This window comes from Pristis pectinata, chromosome 2 (genome assembly GCF_009764475.1).
Source record: "Pristis pectinata isolate sPriPec2 chromosome 2, sPriPec2.1.pri, whole genome shotgun sequence".
Taxonomy (NCBI): Eukaryota; Metazoa; Chordata; class Chondrichthyes; order Rhinopristiformes; family Pristidae; genus Pristis; species Pristis pectinata.
The window spans coordinates 67,065,967-67,084,234 of record NC_067406.1 but is presented as its reverse complement, the minus strand read 5'-3'; the positions used below and the strand labels follow the sequence as shown (position 1 = coordinate 67,084,234).

Here is an 18,268-nt window from a genome sequence, read left to right as displayed (position 1 = left end):
CAGAACAGACAGGAACTGTGGGAAAGAAAAAGAGTTGATTTTTCAGGCCTACAAGCCTTTCTTCAGAATCAAGAAAAAAATTAGAGATCAAACATGTTTTATGTTGGAGAGAAGAGAATAAATACTTCTAATAAGGTGGTGACCATGAGAGACTGGGCGTGGTGGTGGTGTCAGCTAAGAGAAGATGGTTAAGGTTTGTTAATTGTTGTGGATCTATCTGGTGAGGTGAATTGGAGATGAATGAATATAAAAGGGACTGAGATAGCAAAATGCTGCAAATGCTAAAAATCTGAAATAAAACAAAATATATAGCACTTTTAAGTGGTGTCTGTGGAAAGAGAATTACAGATTGATCTATCATCAGAATTAGCTGTCATTTGGTTTATTATTCTAGATTTTAGTGGGAAAATATTTTTCTATTTTAATTTGTTTGCTTTTGTAAACTGATGGCTTTTGTGCATTTGTCAAGAATAAGAAACAATAGTTTGCACCTAAAGTATTAAAATTTGTCAAGGCACTTTACCAGTGCAGAGGGGGATAGATGGAGAGAGACTTAACTAAGACTTGAGGAAGCATCCAAGAATGTTGTTGTAGACAAAAGATTTTAGATATGTAACAAACCAGAAGTTTTTAGGGAATGTTCCATAGCAGTGATCTGGATTGCTGATATTTGGGGTGAAGCAAATGCATAGTAAAGCAGAATTAGGAAAGAGGGGACAACCTGTGGCTGGGAGATGTTGAAGAGGAACAGTGTGGAGCAGCCAATGAAGGGAGGAAAAAAGCTTTTAAGTTCCACTGAGGATATGCAGCTTGTTAATCTATTTATGTTTAAACCATGAGTTTTTCTTGTTCCTAAGCTCAAGTTGTTTCTTCCACAGAAAAATTTGTCTCCTGAAAGCTATATGAATATGTTTGTTGGCCTAATGCAAAAACCATGGCACACAGTGTGCAAGTTTTACCTCCGAAATTATGCTATCAGAGCTGGTGTGGCCCATTACGGTGAGTAAAATGCACTTCTAGAATACTAACATAGCTTGCCATTTCCTATTTTTAACCACATCAGATTTTTTTGATAGACTGTATCAACAATCTTAATGCCATTGGCTATTTTTATTGTTTTTATTCCTTATGATATTATTGTTTTTATTCCTTTAGGTGTTGCTTTATTGCCTGACATTATGATCATTTTGTTATCTGTTTCATCGGGTTATAGATTAATAATAATATACAGTGGCTTGTGTCCAAACACAAACTATCATGGATGTGAGCTAGTGAAGCCATTATTGATTGAAGCCTATGCCAATGAAATTTTAATCATGTCCCATGTTTCAATCTGATTTGTGGCATCATATAGGAAAATATAATTGTAGTACAAATTGTGACAAATTTCAGTTGGAATAATTGTACAATGTGAAAGTTTTGTGTTTTTTTTCCCCAAATCCATCATTAATGCTTATATAAAACTGATAAATTTGTGTATATGTGTATAATTTGTGTAAGTTGTGTTCACACTTGAATGATTTTTCTGTGGAAACGTAGATTGTTATCTTTGGGGGTAAAATTATTAAAGCATCAAAATCCAAACCTGCTGTTAGTGACCTGGACTACCAATTTCAGGATTAAGATTGGAAATCCTTGGCATTAAGAGGCTGAGTGTTAGAAGCACTGACTTATATTGGATATTTGTATAACTGCTTGAATACAAAAAGTAAAACCCACATTCTGGGGAAAGAGCAGGGGAATGGGATTAATTAGTTAACTTTTACAGAGCTGGCTAAGGGGCAGTGGATCAAAAGGCTGCCATCTGTGTCATTTATGTTGTCTTGATTTTCCCTATATCTGTTACCAGTAACTTTAAATATTTTTAAACAGCTTTATCAGTTGACTTCTAGTTTGAAACTCTATACCAAATAGAGCAGCCATCCTAAGACCTAGACAGGAATCAGGCATGAGATAACTGGGAAATAGCATGTGCCAGACAATGACTAAATCCAATGAGAGATATTCTAACCAACTATTCAATGGCATTACTGTCACTAAATGCCCGACCATCATTATCCTGGACATCACCATTGACCAGTAACTCAACTGGACTAGTCACATGGCTACAAAAGCAGGTCAGAAGCTGGGTAATCTGTAGTAGGTAACTCACCCCAAGCCTTTTCACCATCTACGAGGTATGTTAAGTGCGTTATGAAATACTCTCCACTTGGCTGAATGAGTGCATCACCAGCCACTCACAAGGAGTTCAACACTAGGACCACCCTGTTAACTTGCATGAAAACTTCCCTGGTTTTATATTTAATATTCTCTGCAATAATGACCATTAGCCTTCCTTGTTATTGTATATTTCATGCTAACTTTTTGTGTTTCATGTGCAAGGAACCCCAGGTCCCTTGGTACCATAACATTTTATAGTCTTGCTCAATTTCAATAATAATTTGCTTTTTCATTCTTCCTTCCAAAATGGTTGTTGCATTGGAGCCTCCCTGCCAGAATGATCTCCACTGTACATCTATAGAAATTTGTAAGAGTGTTTGGTGATGTACCGAATCTCCTCAAACTCCTAACGAAGTAGAGCTGTTGGCATGCCTTTGTAATTGCATCAATGTGTTGGGCCCAGGATAGATCCTCTGAGATGTTGACGCCCAGGAACTTGAAGCTAGTCACCCTTTCCAACCCTGACCCCTCAATGAGGACTGGTGTGCGTTCTCCCGACTTCCCCTTCTTGAAGTCCACAATTGATTCCTTGGTCTTGCTGACCTTTAGTGCAAGGTTTTTGTTGTTGCAACACCATTCAACCAGTTGATCTATCTCACTCCTGTACACCACTTCGTCACCATTTGAGATTCTACCAACAAAAATGGTGTCATCAAATTTATAGATGGTGTTTGAGCTGTGCTTAGCTACATTTATGAGTATAGAGAGAGTAGAGCAGTGGGTTAAGCACACTAAGCAATCTTGATGTGCGCCTGTGTTGATTGCAGTGAGGAGGAGATGTTATTACTGATCCGCACTGACTGTGGTCTCCAGTTAAGGAATTTGAGGATCCTGTTGTGGGGGATGTTCAGAGAAGGTTATAGGTTTACATCTTCCTACAAAAACCAAAACCAAATTCCATTTTTAGGTTGATAACACAGGAGCAGGAGTAAGCTGATCTGATATCAATTTTCCTGTTGGACCCTGCTCCCACCCCACAGACATAGACAGGCAGACACAGACACACACACCCCATGAATTTTGCTACAGCCTTGAGTGTACTTAATGAATCATTGTCCACAATCCCCTTTTTTTTTTCAGAAATTTACAAAGTAAGTAGCCAAGCCCTTATCCAGAAAAGTTCTGCCCCCTAGTTCGAGACTGTGCTTCTTTCTCTCTCCCTGTGCACCTCCAGAGGAAACACTCTCACAAGATCCACACTGTTCCCTTTGGAATTTTGTTTCAATGAAATCACACCTAATTTTTCTAAACTCTAGAATATAGCTCCAATCTATTCAATCTATCTTCATAAGGCAACCACACATTGCTAGAGTCAATTTAAAGAACCTTTGCTAACATTGCATGCAGTATTCCAGCTATGATCTCTCTAAAACACTGCAGTTGTGGCAAAACTTCCCTACTTTTGTATTTCATCCCCCAGCAATAAAAGTGAATATTGCATTTTACATTTTTAATTACTTGCTCTACCTGTGTTCTAACCTTCTCTGTCCCTTGGAAAAAGGAAGCGCAGATCTTTATGAAAGCCTACACCTAATATTCTTATCCATTTAATAATATTGCTTTCTACTTTTACTACGAAAGTGGATAACCTTCGACTTCCCCACATTATACTTCAAATCTGTATAGATGTAAACTTTGTCAAATGTTATATTTTTTCATTTTAATAGAAATATAGAAAACCTACAGCACAATTCAGGCCCTTTGGCCCACAAAGCTGTGCCGAACATGTCCCTACCTTAGAAATTACTAGACTTACCCATAGCCCTCTATTTTTCTCAGCTCCATGTACCTATCCAAAAGTCTCTTAAAAGACCCTATCGTATCCGCTTCAACCACTGTTGTCGGTAGCCCATTCCACACACTCACCACTCTCTGAGTAAAAAATTTACCCCTGACATCTCCTCTATACCTACTTCCCAGCACCTTAAACCTATGTCCTCTTGTGGCAAGCACTTCAGCCCTGGGGAAAAGCCTCTGACTATCTACCCAATCAATGCCTCTCATCATCTTATATACCTTTATCAGGTCCCCTCCCCATCCTCCGTCACTCCAAGGAGAAAAGGCTGAGTTCCCTCAATCTGCTTTTGTAAGGCATGCTCTGCATTCCAGGCAGCATCCTTGTAAATCTCCCCTGCACCCTTTCTATGGCTTCCACATCCTTCCTGTAGTGTGGCAACCAGAACTGAGCACAGTACTCCAAGTGGGGTCTGACCAGGGTCCTATATAGCTGCAACAATACCTCTCGGCTCCTAAATTCAATTCCACGATTGATGAAGGACAATACACCATATGCCTTCTTAACCACAGAGTCAACCTGTGCAGCTTCTTTGAGCGTCCTATGGACTCGGACCCCAAGATCCCTCTGATCCTCCACACTGCCAAGAGTCCTACCATTAATACTATACTCTGCCATCATATTTGACCAACCAAAATGAACCACTTCACACTTACCTGGGTTGAACTGCATCTGCCACTTCTCAGCCCAACTTTGCATCCTATCTATGTCCCGCTGTAACCTCTGACAGCCCTCTATACTATCCACAACACATCCAACCTTTGTGTCATCCGCAAACTTACTAACCCATCCCTCCACTTCCTCATCCAGGTCGTTTATAAAAATCACAGAGTAAGGGTCCCAGAACAGATCCCCTTACCTTTTTTTTTAAAAAGCCTTAAACTATCTGGCTTAACTTTTAATAGCTTTTTGGGTGTTCTGCATTGAAATAACATCATCTCCTTCCCTAAGTGCTTTCTCTTTACTGTGCCCTCTCAATATGATATGTTACTATCCTCTAACATTTCTCTTATTGATACTGTATGGTGTAGCCTATTAACATAGTGCATAGTAGGTCTCAGAAGTATGGATGAATAGTGTGGACAAATAAATCTGAATTAATAATCTTGATGTACAGTGTACCACCATGGCAGTTTGAAAATTCAATTTTTTCTTTTTAAATGCTGGAAAATAACAGCTCCCATTAAAATTGACCTTGAGGCTCTCAATTAATGTATTGAATAATGCCTTTTAGGGTTTGAAGCTTGCTGTTCCTGTCTATGATTCTACTTCTACAGCAAATGTATTCATAACACCTCTGTCATTCAAATGTATTAAACTGTAAAGCAAATAGGAAATTGAAGTGGGACTGGGCTACAATTCATGAATCATATCAGTGGTTCAAGTATACGATCTGCCATCACTTGTTTGGCACTTAGGGATGAAGTAAACATATGCCAGCCTTGCTAGTCACACTTGCATCTTTAGTATCTGGTTCCTATTTGTCCGGAGTTTCTTGAATATATTTCGGTCTAATTTGGGAGGTTTTATACTCTTGTTATAGATTCTTCAAAAGGCTTGAGACTGGAAGGTAATTGAGTTCCTTAAATGGACTGAACAGAGCAAATGGATTAAAAGGGAAGTAAATGTCAGAAATAAAGAACTGTGAATGCTGACTGCCATCACAATTAATGGGCTCAGACAAAAAGCAAAAGTTTAAAGGAGCTGAGAAGTGGTTAATGATACATAAAGCCATCATACTGAGGAAATTAATGAAACAAAAAAAAGAATTTCACTTTGTCTAGTATTTTCCCAACTCTGAGGAATTTAGTGTAGGAAGCACTTCTGAAAGGTTTGTTATTATTGTAATACAAGAAAGTGCTGGTAACACTCAACAGTCAAGCAGCACCCAAAAGCTGCATTTCTGACAAAGATCAATGGCTGAAACATGAACCTGCCTTCCCTCCTTCCAGATGCTTATGGTTCTATTATGAATCCTGCATCCATGAAGATGAAGACTAGTTGAGGTCTAATGTTAGTCTTCAGACCAGAAAAACTGGAATGGATAGGAGAAAATTAAGGTAATATTTCTGGAGCTTGAGTTAAATTTTGTTGGAACAAAGTAGAGAAATTGAAGGCGGCAATTGAAAGAGAAGCTGAGTCAATAAGCAACATGCTTTGTTTCTCTCCAGACCAGTTTCCACTATGTCATGTTGCACCCAGGTAAGTGGGGGATATTATTGAGAACTAAAGCTACTGTATTTAGTTCTCTGGCCTGAAAAATTGAGTTCATGGAAGAAGATATGGGCAATATTTTTAACCGAACTTCAGGACATTGAAGAGAATTGAAGGCTAGAATCAAAAGTTGAATCAGAGCTGTATAGGAAGCTGGTTCACACCAGTAGTCAATAATAGATTTTCCACAAATCTGAGAATGTATTCTGTAATACACAAAAATCTAGAAAATACCTCTTCATCGCTTATTTTTTGTCATTTTTCTATTTGTTTTAAACATAGAAGTGAAATAAAACTTAAGTTCTGGTTTAATGGATTTTGACCTAAAACTGTTTAAAAATGACTTGGTCTCATGGAAAGGATTTATGGTTAATATCCTTAGAAGGCTGTTTTATCTGTGGTCTTTAAAAATGTATTTTAAGGTTATCAGAAAATTCATTCTGTTGCAATTTTCATTTGTTTAATTTTCAGTATACAGAGCAATGTGGCCAATCAAAATCTCTTGCATAATGTAGGATTAAATTTTCCTATCAGCGCTGCTGCCCAGCTGCGTTTATGTTCATCTAATGGCAAAAAGGATGACACTATTGAGCCTAGTCCCAGCAGTACATCAACAGAATCCAGTACTCGCCAAGATCCCAAAAGAGCTGGTAATATTACACTTATTCTATTCAATATTGCAAGTTTTGTCACAGACTAGAAGGCAAGCTTACCATTGACCATTATATTTTTTCAGCAACTTATAATTGACCACTACTTTTTGTACATGCTATTTTCTGACTAATTTTGAATTTAGTTTCTTATAATTAGAAACTGCAAATCAGGCTACGTTTCAAAAACTGTTTCTTTCCTAGATGAATAGGTAGTCATCACCACCACCTTCATTTAGTAGATCATTGTAACTTACCTGTGCATCTACATCTTGTAAGCTACAGCCTGTATTCCTGAAATCTGAATTTGTGGAGTCTAACATATTGGCCCAGGATCTTTCGTTAACTACTTGTGCTGTAAAAATAATTGAAAGATTTTAAGCCTTGTTGAATGTGGAACTAAGGTATAATGGAGTACTTAATAATAATTACTGCTGACTAACCTTTCTCACCGTGATAAACTAATTTAATAAGTATGTGCCATTTGTGGCAATTCATAATTTCAAAAATTTATAGGTTTCACACTTTTAAGTTTTTAATATTTTGGCTTCTATTTTCCTACAAAGTGAGTAAAATAGTAATTATTTGCTTTATTTCAGAATTCATTCTGCTGAGTTTGCTTGATTATTAAACTATCGCTGGTTGTCAGGGGTCTTCTGTACATGTTGCTTGATGTGTTAGAGTAGGGGAAGTTTACACCACAGAGCCTGCTCAATCTTTGCAGGCAGTTTTATACAAGATCACTACAATCACTATCCCTTTGCTGATGGCACAATCTGGTCCATTTTTATTTAAGATTCTTGTAAAAAAAAAATATAGCTTGCAAGCCGTTTCTTCTCCAGTTTTGGATTTAATGGATTGGAGTTTCAGACAATGACACAGCAATGGCACTTGCAGCTTATGTCCGATAAAGCTGCCATAAAATTCTAGGAATTTCTGTGATGTAGATTTTCCCCTTTCCCCATGTCGCTGGCTGTCTGTAGAATGTCAAGATCTATGTTGTGCAGCAAAATTGGTGTCTTAATGTGTGCCGAGCAGCCAATCATTTTAAAGAATTCTTACAGAGCATTGGAAGATATAAACATTTTACTTGAAGTTAATGCTTTAAACATTGTAATGTGAGTGAAAGAAAGATTGGGCATACTTGAAATTAAGATAAATGCTAAATTATGAACTTTAAGACAAACTTTTATTTTAACAAACATTATTTTGAAATAATTGAGGGAATTCAGGTTCGCATGTGTAAATCAGTTTTATAGGTCTTCTGTGCATCTGTTTCCTTTCAACCAACTTTCGAAGCAGAATTTTCATGCGTCTCTGCCCAGACCACCCTTTCTTAAACCCATTTTCTTTGTTGCTTCTAAGCCCTCTTAAAAGCATTCTCAAATTCTATTTTAGCCAATGTTTCAGTCACTCCTATATGGTTTAACGTCTGTTGCAATATTTCTAACATAAGACTTCATCACTCCCCTCTATTAAATCATGATTTTTACCTATATTAAAAATTAGACATAAATGTTATTGGTAATTATTGTCTGTAGGTTTTATACTTTTCTGCATATTAATAACTTCCTAATTTCTGTTCAATGCAAAATCATCTTGCATGCTCAAGGGTCGAATTCTCCAAGTCAGCCTACTTTGGAGCAAATCCAAGTGAAAGGTAAGCAGTTTTATTTGATGCAAATTAAGTAGCAGCTGGAGCTTGCCAACTATCATGGCTTACGCTTGTATAGTAGTGTAGTGATTGTATTTTCCTTATGAACATTCATTAACCTGAACATTAGCTCTGTTTTTTCTCTCTATAGATGCTGCCTAACTTGCTGAGTATATCCAAAATTTCCTATTTTAATTGGTGGCCAACTTCTGAGTCTAGTTTACCTGGGTCAGTTCAATAATTTTGTGAAATTTGCCCTTGCCCAATTACGTATTTTCACTTTGGATTGCTGCTTGCCTTTCTTCATAACTAAAATACACCTATTGATATGATAGTCACTTTGAAATGTCACAGCTGTGGAGCACATTTCAAGAAATTAGATTGGTTGCCTGAATATAACAATCTCACACATCAGTTATAAGCCTGATTTCCTCATGTTAACTATTTTAATTCAACCTTGCTTTAATGTAATTTTTTAAAAAATTGACCAATGACACAAAAATACAGTTGTAATGTGTCTGTGTGTAGATTAGCATGAAATTCTAGCATCTTGTTCTCCTCATCTTGGATTCTATTCAATCTATTCACTTAGCAGGGCAAATTCTGGGGATTAGCAATTACGGAGCGTCAAAGAAGTGACAAATAAACTAGTCACTGAAACCCAGATTGCGCAAGGTTCCTGCTAATCAATGATGTCAACAATATGTCTGAAAGTCTGAACTCAGGCAGGGTACATCTACAGCATGGCTTTTCATTTCAACAAGTTCTGTACTACTTATCTAATGCTTATCTTCAGTTCCTCAATCACTAGACCCTGGTTCCCCAGTATTTCTGGCAGGTTTGCATGGCTTCTTGTTTTAAGACAGTCAAAGCAGTTGTTTAATTCCTCTGCCATTGCCTTGTCCTGTGTTTTAAGTTGTCCCATCTTCTATCTGTAAGGGACCCTCATTGTCCTGATGGTCTTTTCCATTATAGGTAACCAGAAAAGCTCATTTAACACTCTGCTCTGTAACTGTATTTCAGAATCAAGTGTTTCTACACTGAAATTTGCAAAGTATAACATTTAGTTCTGTTTCACTAGAGAAAATGTGTAAATGATGAATTCATTGTTTGAATGACAATTCTTTAATATTTTTCCAGTTAAAGCTATTTTGAAGAAACGAGATTATGGGTCCAAGTACACTCAAAATAATTTCATCACAGCTATGCGAGCAATGAATGAGTTCTGTCTAAAACCCAGGTATTCAGTAGTATTACTAAGAGATTTGTGTTTAAATTAATACAGAATATTAGAACAGAAAATAACACAAACTACTGTAACTGCTGGATAATTATCCTCTCTTGTGCTGAAAAGATCCTACAGTATACAAACCAAAAACCCGGTTTGTGAATCCTGCCACACACAGATATCAGAATAAGAACTGATTGTGAAAGTATGACATGAATTAATTTGATGGTGCATTGTTGAAACAATCTCTTGTGGATGCCAACATAATGTTTTGAAAGGACCGATAATGCAAAATTCTATAATGTAGGAATCTTCCATTTCATCAAAGTTGGCATTATGTTTATATATAGTTTATATAGAAGTGTCATATTGTAAGTTTTCTGGCCATTTTCTGCCACTCAATGTATTTTCAAGCTTTAACAACAGAGTCCAGGCTTGCTGTGCCATGGCACAACATGGTGTTGTTCCAACATACTGTACTGTAATGCTGTCCGTAGCAATTCCTCTTTAATAACAATCTGACTTGCTCATTTTTTCTACAGTGACCTGGAGAAGTTGAGGAAAATAAGGCGGCGAAGTCCCCATGATGATTCAGAGGCTTTTACCGTACACTTGAGATCTGACGTAGAAGCCAAGTGAGTATTGATCAATTTTAATCCTGCTCTAATTAATAAATGAATCAAAAGTAAACATTTGTTCACATTTATCTTTGTAATTTGTTGGCAAGGTGAAAACAGAAGGCAATAGAGCTGAGATTAGGAAACAAGTGGAATGATGAATGAACATGTGATCTCCAGATCGTTTGTTCCAAATATCAGTGCACCAATTCTTCATGCCCTTTTGTTCATTTTTCCAGATTGACTGTGAAATGTTTTTTGGCCTAAGCATTTTCTAACCCTCATTTCCTATAACGTATCCTTTCCCAATCATCTTCTCTGCATCGATATACTATGCAATCTATTTCAAGTTAGAAATCAACAGAATTGTGTTGAGATCAAATCTAGCTTTCTTTGTCAAGTACATTATTCAGTGTGTTCTTTAATATAAAATATCTTAATATGCACATTGTTAGAATGTTGTTTTGAAATTATAGCCAACAGTTTTTGTGTAGTTTTCAGAATAAGTTTGCTATGTTTCACTGAAATTTTATTTGTATTTATAATTACCCAAGCATTATGAAGCATTACTGTGTGTCATAAAGGGCACATCTTACAAATACATACTGTAGGGGCAGTAGGACAGATCATAGTACACTAAATGCACCAACCTGTGACCCCATCCCCTGCCGAACAAGTTTAAACCCTCCCCTACAGTTCTAGCAAACCTGCCTCCGGTTCAGGTGTAACCTGTCCCTTTCGTATGGGTCATGCCTTCCCCAGAAGAGATCCCGATGATCAACAAATCTGAAACCCTGCACCAACTCCTCAGCCACACATTCATCTGCCAGATCAACCTGTTCTTACCCTCACTGCTGCATGGCACAGGCAGAAATCCAGAAATTACTACCCTTGAGGTCCTGCTTTTTAGCATTCTACCAAACTCCCTATATTCCCTATTCAGGACCTCATCTCTTTTCCTTCCTATGTCATTGGTACCAATATATACCACGACCTCTGGCTGTTCGCCCTCCCCCTTCAGAATGCTGTGGACCCAATCAGAGACATCCCTGACCCTGGCACCTAGGAGGTAACATGGCATCCGGGAGTTTCTTTCACGTCCACTGAATCTCCTGTCTGCCCCTCTTACTATGGAATCCCCTATTACTACCGTTCTTCTCTTCTCCCTTCTTCCCTTCTGTGCCACACAACCAGGCTCAGTGCCAGAGACCTGGGCACTGCGGCTTTCCTCTGGTAGGTCGTCTCCACCCCGCCCCCCCCCCTCCCCCCCAGCAGTATCCAAAGCGCTATACCTGTTATTGAGGGGAATGGCCACGGGTACTCTGCACAACGTCACCTGCCTATTCTTTACCATAGCCTTGGAGAGAGATAGGAGCAGACATTATGGGAGAGTATTTAATTGGGGGAGTGGGAATTATGATGCTATTAGGCAGGAACTTGGGAGCGTAAATTGGGAACAGATGTTCTTGGGGAAGTGCACAGCAGAAATGTGGAGGTTGTTGAGGGAGTACTTGCATGGGGTTCTGGATAGGTTTGTCCCTTTTGAGGCAGGGTAAGGATGAAGGAACCGTGGTTGGCAAGAAATGTAGAATATCTTGTCAAGAGGAAGAAGCTTACCTAAGGTTTATAAAGAATGGATCAGACAGGGCTCTGGAGAGTTACAAGGTAACCAGGAGGGAGCTTAAGAATGGACTTGGGAGAGCTCGAAGGGGGCATGAGAAAGCTTTGGTGAGTAGGATTAAGGAAAACCCCAAGGTATTCTACATGCATGTGAAGAATAGGAGGATGACTAGAGTGAGGGTAGGATCGATCAGGGATAAAAGAGGAAATGTGCTTGGAGTTGGAAGAGGTAGGGGAGGTCCTTCATGAATATTTTGCTTCAGTATTCACCAGTGAGAGAGACCTTGCCATTTGTGAGAATGTCGTACAACAGGCTGATACGCTAGGGCATGTCGACGTGAGGAAAGATGATGTGCTGAAACTTTTGAAAAACATTAGGATAGATAAGTCACTGGGGCTGAACGGGATATATCCAAGGTTATTATGGGAAGTGATGGAAGAGATTGCTGCTTTGTGGCGATGATCTTTGCGTTCTCACTGGCCACAGGAGTAGTGCAAGATGATTGGAGGGTGGCAAATGTTCTTTCCTTTGTTTAAGAAAGGGAGTAGGAATAACCCTGGGAATTACAGACCAGTGAGTCGTACTGCAGTGGTGGGCAAATTACTGGAGGAGATTCTTAGAGACAGGATTTATGGGCATTTGGAGTAACATAGACTGATTAGGGACAGTCAGCATGGCTTTGTGAGGGGCAGGTTGTTCCTCACGAGCCTGATTGAATTCTTTGAGGATGTGACAAATCACATTGAAAGTAGAGCAGTGGATGTGTTGTACATGGATTTTAGTAAGGCGTTTGATAAGGTTCTTCATGGAAGGCTCATTCAGAAAATCAGGCAGCATGGGATTCAGGGAAACTTGGCTATGTGGATTCAGAAATGGCTCGTTCATAGAAGACAGAGGGTGGTGGTAGATAGAGCTTATTCTGCTTGGAGGTCGGTGACCAGTGGTGTTCAGCAGGGATCTATTCTGAGTCTAAATGATTTGGATGAGGAAGTGGAAGGGTGGGTCAGTAAATTTGCAGATGACATGAGGATTGGTGGTGTTGTGGATAGTGTAGAAGGTTGCCGTAGATTACAAAAGGACATTGATAGAATGCAGAGCTGGGCTGAGAAGTGGCAGATGGAGTTCAACCCGGAAAAGTGTGAAATGATACACTTTGGAAGATCCAATTTGAAGGCAGAATACAAGGTTAATGCAGGACTCTCAGCAGTGTGGAGGAACAGAGGGATCTTGGGGTCCACGTCAATAGATCCCTCAAGGTTACCGCGCAGGTCGATAGGGTTGTTAAGAAGGCGTATGGTGTGTTGGCCTTAGTTGGGTATTGAGTTCAAGAGCCACGAGGTAATGTTGCAGCTCCATAAAACTCTGGTTAAGATCACACTTGGAGTATTGTGTTCAGTTCTGGTTGCCTCATTATAGGAAGGATGTGGAAGCTTTAGAGAGGGTGCAGTGGAGATTTACCAGGATGCTGCTTGGATTGGAGAGCATGTCTTATGAGGATAGGTTGAGTGAGCTAGTGCTTTTCTCTTTGGAGAGGAGGAGGAGGATGAGAGTTGACTTGATAGAGGTGTACAAGCTGATAAGAGGCGTAGATCGAGTGGACAACCAGACTTTTTCCCAGGGCGAAAATGGCTAACACGAGGGGGCATAATTTTAAATTGATTGGAGGAAGGATTAAGGGGGATGTCAGGGGTAAGTTTTTTTTTTACACAGTGGTGGGTGCGTGGACCACACTGCTGGCAGAGGTGGTGGGGGAAGATACATTGGGGACATTTAAGAGACTCTTAGATAGCCACAAGAATGATAGAAAAATTGGAGGGCTACGTGGGAGGGAAGGGTTAGATAGATCTTAGTGCAGGATAAAATGTCGGCACAACATCATGGGCCAAAAGGCCGGTACTGTGCTGTAATGTTCTATGTTCCATTTCCCTTAACAGAGGTCACATTCGAGGGTATATGTAGAAAGATTAGAGGAGAGTTGAATTTTTCTTTACATCCAAGGAATGGTGGGAGTTGGCCTTTTCAGCAGAGTGCTGGACTTTAACCCTTATTGGCTAATATTATTTCCTATTGCATTTTATTCCTTGGGTTTGAAACTCAGAATTCCTCTTTCTGCCTGCAGTTCCATATTTTGAATGTGTTTACATCTACATCCTTTGACCCAACATTTTAAGCTTTATTACTTAAAACTTTGAATCTTCAGCTTCCCCAGATGTTCTCTTAGTTATCCACGTGCACTTCTGTTAGTGCTTTGCTAATATTTATGCCTAAGCTAACATCCACTAGAGCAGATTATTTGATTATTTTTATATTGTTTGTAGGAGCAAATTTACACACAAATGGACTGACATGTTTTATATTACTATATTGGCTCTGCTTCCTAAGTACTTTGGCTGTGAAGCACTGGAATGTTGTGACCACATGCACCATATAAATACATATTTTCAGTTTATTTTCATTGAACATAAACTGCAGTGTGCCAATTCACTGTGCATTTTTTTCATAATTTGACCAAAAGTGTGTTTATGGCAAAAAAAATCATAATTTCTAATTAGAAATTGGTAATTTCTCTTCTGCCTGAAAATTACTAAATAATACAAATAGCTATATTGCTGAACATGTATCTGTATAATTCCTGGGAACACTGCTTCCTTGCCGAAAAAGTATGATTTTACCATTGTCTTCAGTTTTCTGTCACATACTGTACCTCTCTATTCATATCAGCAGATGCTTTAGTCTTTAATTTTTGCTAACTGCAGAATTTACAATTGTATTATTTGGGAGGACTGCTCTCTGTACTTGTAAATAAATGGAAGTTTTCCAAACCCCTCCAACATTCTCACTAAAAGCAATTGTATTGTTTAAAGGAAACATAAATGTCAACATTGATTAATCATTAAACATAAACTCGCAAAAGTATTTGTCAAAGAACGGTTTCTTTAGCAAAGGTTCTGCTGGTAGATTTAAGTATTTTAATAAATTTATGTCTGAAGTGCTCTTTCATGAATAATATTTTGAAAATTATGTTAGCCATAGTAGATGCTGTAGTAGCACCTCAGATAATTGCTCAATATTTCTTTAAGGGCACTTGAGGTGCATGGGAGTCTAGAAGCTCTTGCAAGGGCAAAAAAGCAACGTAAAGAAGAAGAAATTGCATATAGGGAAAGTAAGTGTGTGTGAAATTATTTCTGGATTATTAAAAATTTGATACATTGTTATGGATCATTAACTGGAGAATTGAGGAAAAATGCCTGAAATGCATAGGTATTATTCCAAAGACTGATGGCCCACTCATTCTCTTCACCCTTTCTCAAATTCTAATTGGCTTCAGATTTGTTTCCCAATGAGCAAGTCTAAATTTGAAGGGTGGTGGTTTAACTAGCAACTGTGAACACACTTTTGGTTCCAAAGGCTGTCTCCTGAGATGTAAAGTGCAATTACACAGTCCTGGATCCTGTTCATCTATGTAAAAATAATTTATTTGTTTAACTGCGGTACATGAAGTGAAATACATTAATGTAATTTGCAAATAACATCTATTTGTAATTGCTAAGCAGACCTAATCTTCAAATCAAAAATGATTGTGTCACTCTGTTGAGAGTCAAAGACTTCATGAGTTTATAGAATTCAAGCAAAATTTTATTCATGTTTATGCATGGGCAGTCTCAGTCACCCCAAAGAGTTTCCAGTACGCATTTATTTATAGTTCTTGATCTTGCGTTGCAATATTTTACAACGATCTCTAAAATACTGCTTTGTACTGGCCCACAGATGTTCTCCTGTTATCTAGGGTGATACAGTGATGATGCAAATAGTGCAGCTGTTGTACAGCTCCAGTGACCTGGGTTTGATTTTTGACCTCTGGTGGTGTCTGTGTGCAATTTACGCTTTCCTCCAGTGATCTTATGGGTTTCCCCTGGGTACTCCTGTTTCCTTTCATATCCCAAAGATGTGCTGCATATTAGTTTAATTGGCTATTGTAAATTGCCCTGTGTAGTTGGCTGTTGGGAGAATCAGTGGGCTGTCACTGGTGAAAGAATAATTTACAGGGAAATGTGTGGAATGAGACTGATGGGATTACTTTGAGAGCTATCATAGATTTGTTGGGCTAAATTGCCACCTTGTATGTTGTAAGGACATATGAAAAGAACCAGCCTTGAGTCTAAAACAAAAACTGCTACAGGAACTCAGCATGTTAGGCAGCATCTGTGGAGGGAAATGGACTGTCGATATTTTGGTTCAAGGCCCTTCATCTGGATTCAGATGAAGAGTGTTGGCCTGAAACTTCACCTGTCCACTTCCCTCCACAGATGCTGCCTGACCTGAGTTCCTCCAGCACTTTTTTTGTTCCAGATTCCAGTAACTGCAGCCTTCTGTCTCTCCAGCCTTAAGCCTGTTGGTTCTCATAGTGACTCAAACATTCTTCCTTGCCTTACCCTAGCGTAGGGTTAATATTAAGGCACTAATCTCTATCAAGCTCTTCCTGGCTCTGCATTACAAATTCCATTCAGTTTCACAGGAGACCAGTTGAGTTTAATTATTTGAATTTATTTCCTATTCCAGAACTGAAATTGATTTGACAAATGTTTTCACTTTTGTAGATCTTTTCAGGAACCAGAAGTTAATGAAGGAATACAAGGAATTTTTGGGTACCACTATGGTGAGGCCAAATCTATAGATAGTGTGCATTTTTTTTTTAGCTTCTGCTAGCTTCTCATACAGATACTGTAGTAGTTTTTTTTTAAAAAATGACCTAAACAAAAATATTTGCACCTGTTTTTGGTATTTTAGCCAGTTTGAGGTTCATTGCCCTGTCTGTCAAAATTGGTATGTAAAGTGGTTAGAAATTATGGAAAGTTGTTAAATAGTATTTAACTATATTTAAAATACTTGCAGTTATTGCACAGAAATATTTAAAGTATTTTATACTTCATTAAAAATATCCAGGGGATTGTGTAAATTAAGCATTCGGTTATGAGAGCTGTTTTTCTATGCAGATCAATTCGTGAATGGGAGAGATATGAAAAGGTAGCATACTATCATAGAAGTTCTTCATTTTGGTTGAGTAAGCATTTATAGTGATAAGATAAAGTGAAGTTTGAGCAGTTTCACAATCATTTGTGCTTTCACCTATAATCTATTTTTTTCAATATACACAAACTGTTTAAGTAAACCCTCTCAAAGCACATTCCCCTTCCAATCCTGCTCCCCTTAGGGGGGAAAAAGTCCTCTGCAACAATTTTGAAGGTATTTCCCAATTCAAGTAGATCTAGCTTTGTTCTTCTAGTCAATGTAATAATACTGCAGTTAACAATCTGTTCAGTCAGATTCTCACCTCTGCCTTTGATGCCTTTTTCCCCTATAACTTTCTTTCTCACTCTCATTCATGTTACATCTGCTGAAGAGGATCCCATCCCTGGTCCCTTGTCCAACAGCTAATTAGACAGCTAGATCTAGGTAGAACACCCGAAGGTTATCCAGCTGTTTTCTCTACTAAAACTTTTTGGATCATACTGAAATGTAAAATGTTTTTTTACACTAATTGCCCAAACCCAACAAAGCGTTCAACTCTAACCATTGCAAATGACCATCCATCTTCAATATTGACAAATTTCCTCTCATTAAACATTGGGGAGAACAGAGCCTTCATTTCTGGCCTCTACTTCAAGACCTGTTCCTGATTAACTGATTCTCTCTGCTCCCTGGCCGCTATTTGATTCTGACTAGGACTGTTCATAAGCTCTGCATCCTATTTGATCCTAAGCTGACCATCCAACCTCCATATCAACTACATCTCCACCTACTCCCATTTATTGAATTTGTATTCCCAAATCCATATCCCAGTCTCAGCTGTTGGAACCTTCAAGGATTTGTTTTTACCAGTTCTGACCATTCCAGTGCATGCCTGGTCAGCCTCTAGTCTTCCACAAGGTGAACCAGAACCTTCTGCTGTCTGTATCCAAATTCTGTTGTCTATATTCAAATGTGCAAGAAGGTCCTCTTCACCCATTATCTTTGTGTGTCCACCTATGGAGGCTTGCACACAAGCAGCATGTTGAATTTAAAATTCTCACCTGTTTTCAAGTTCCTGTATGACTTGGCTCTTCTCTATTATCTAAACTTTCTCAGTTCTCTGTTGCTTCCAAGATCTCCGTGTTCCTCCAATGCTAACCTCTTGATCATTCCCATTGGTGGCCAAGCCTTTTAGAACATGGGGCCCAGGAATCTCTATAAAAACCCATCCCTTTGGTTACCTGTCCTAATAGTTCCTT

General features: G+C 38.6%; 1 protein-coding gene across 1 annotated transcript in view; it reads left to right on the top strand.

Moving 5' to 3' along the window:
* Positions 1 to 6,167: 6,167 nt before the first annotated feature.
* slc30a9 (solute carrier family 30 member 9) overlaps positions 6,168 to 18,268 on the top strand; it is a 31,873-nt gene continuing 19,772 nt past the window's right edge. The window contains exons 1-7 of the mRNA XM_052040308.1: positions 6,168 to 6,217; positions 6,701 to 6,879; positions 8,492 to 8,539; positions 9,674 to 9,773; positions 10,304 to 10,396; positions 15,080 to 15,162; positions 16,598 to 16,656. Coding sequence (XP_051896268.1) covers positions 6,168 to 6,217; positions 6,701 to 6,879; positions 8,492 to 8,539; positions 9,674 to 9,773; positions 10,304 to 10,396; positions 15,080 to 15,162; positions 16,598 to 16,656 — 612 coding nt within the window. The remainder of the gene's footprint in view (positions 6,218 to 6,700; positions 6,880 to 8,491; positions 8,540 to 9,673; positions 9,774 to 10,303; positions 10,397 to 15,079; positions 15,163 to 16,597; positions 16,657 to 18,268) is intronic.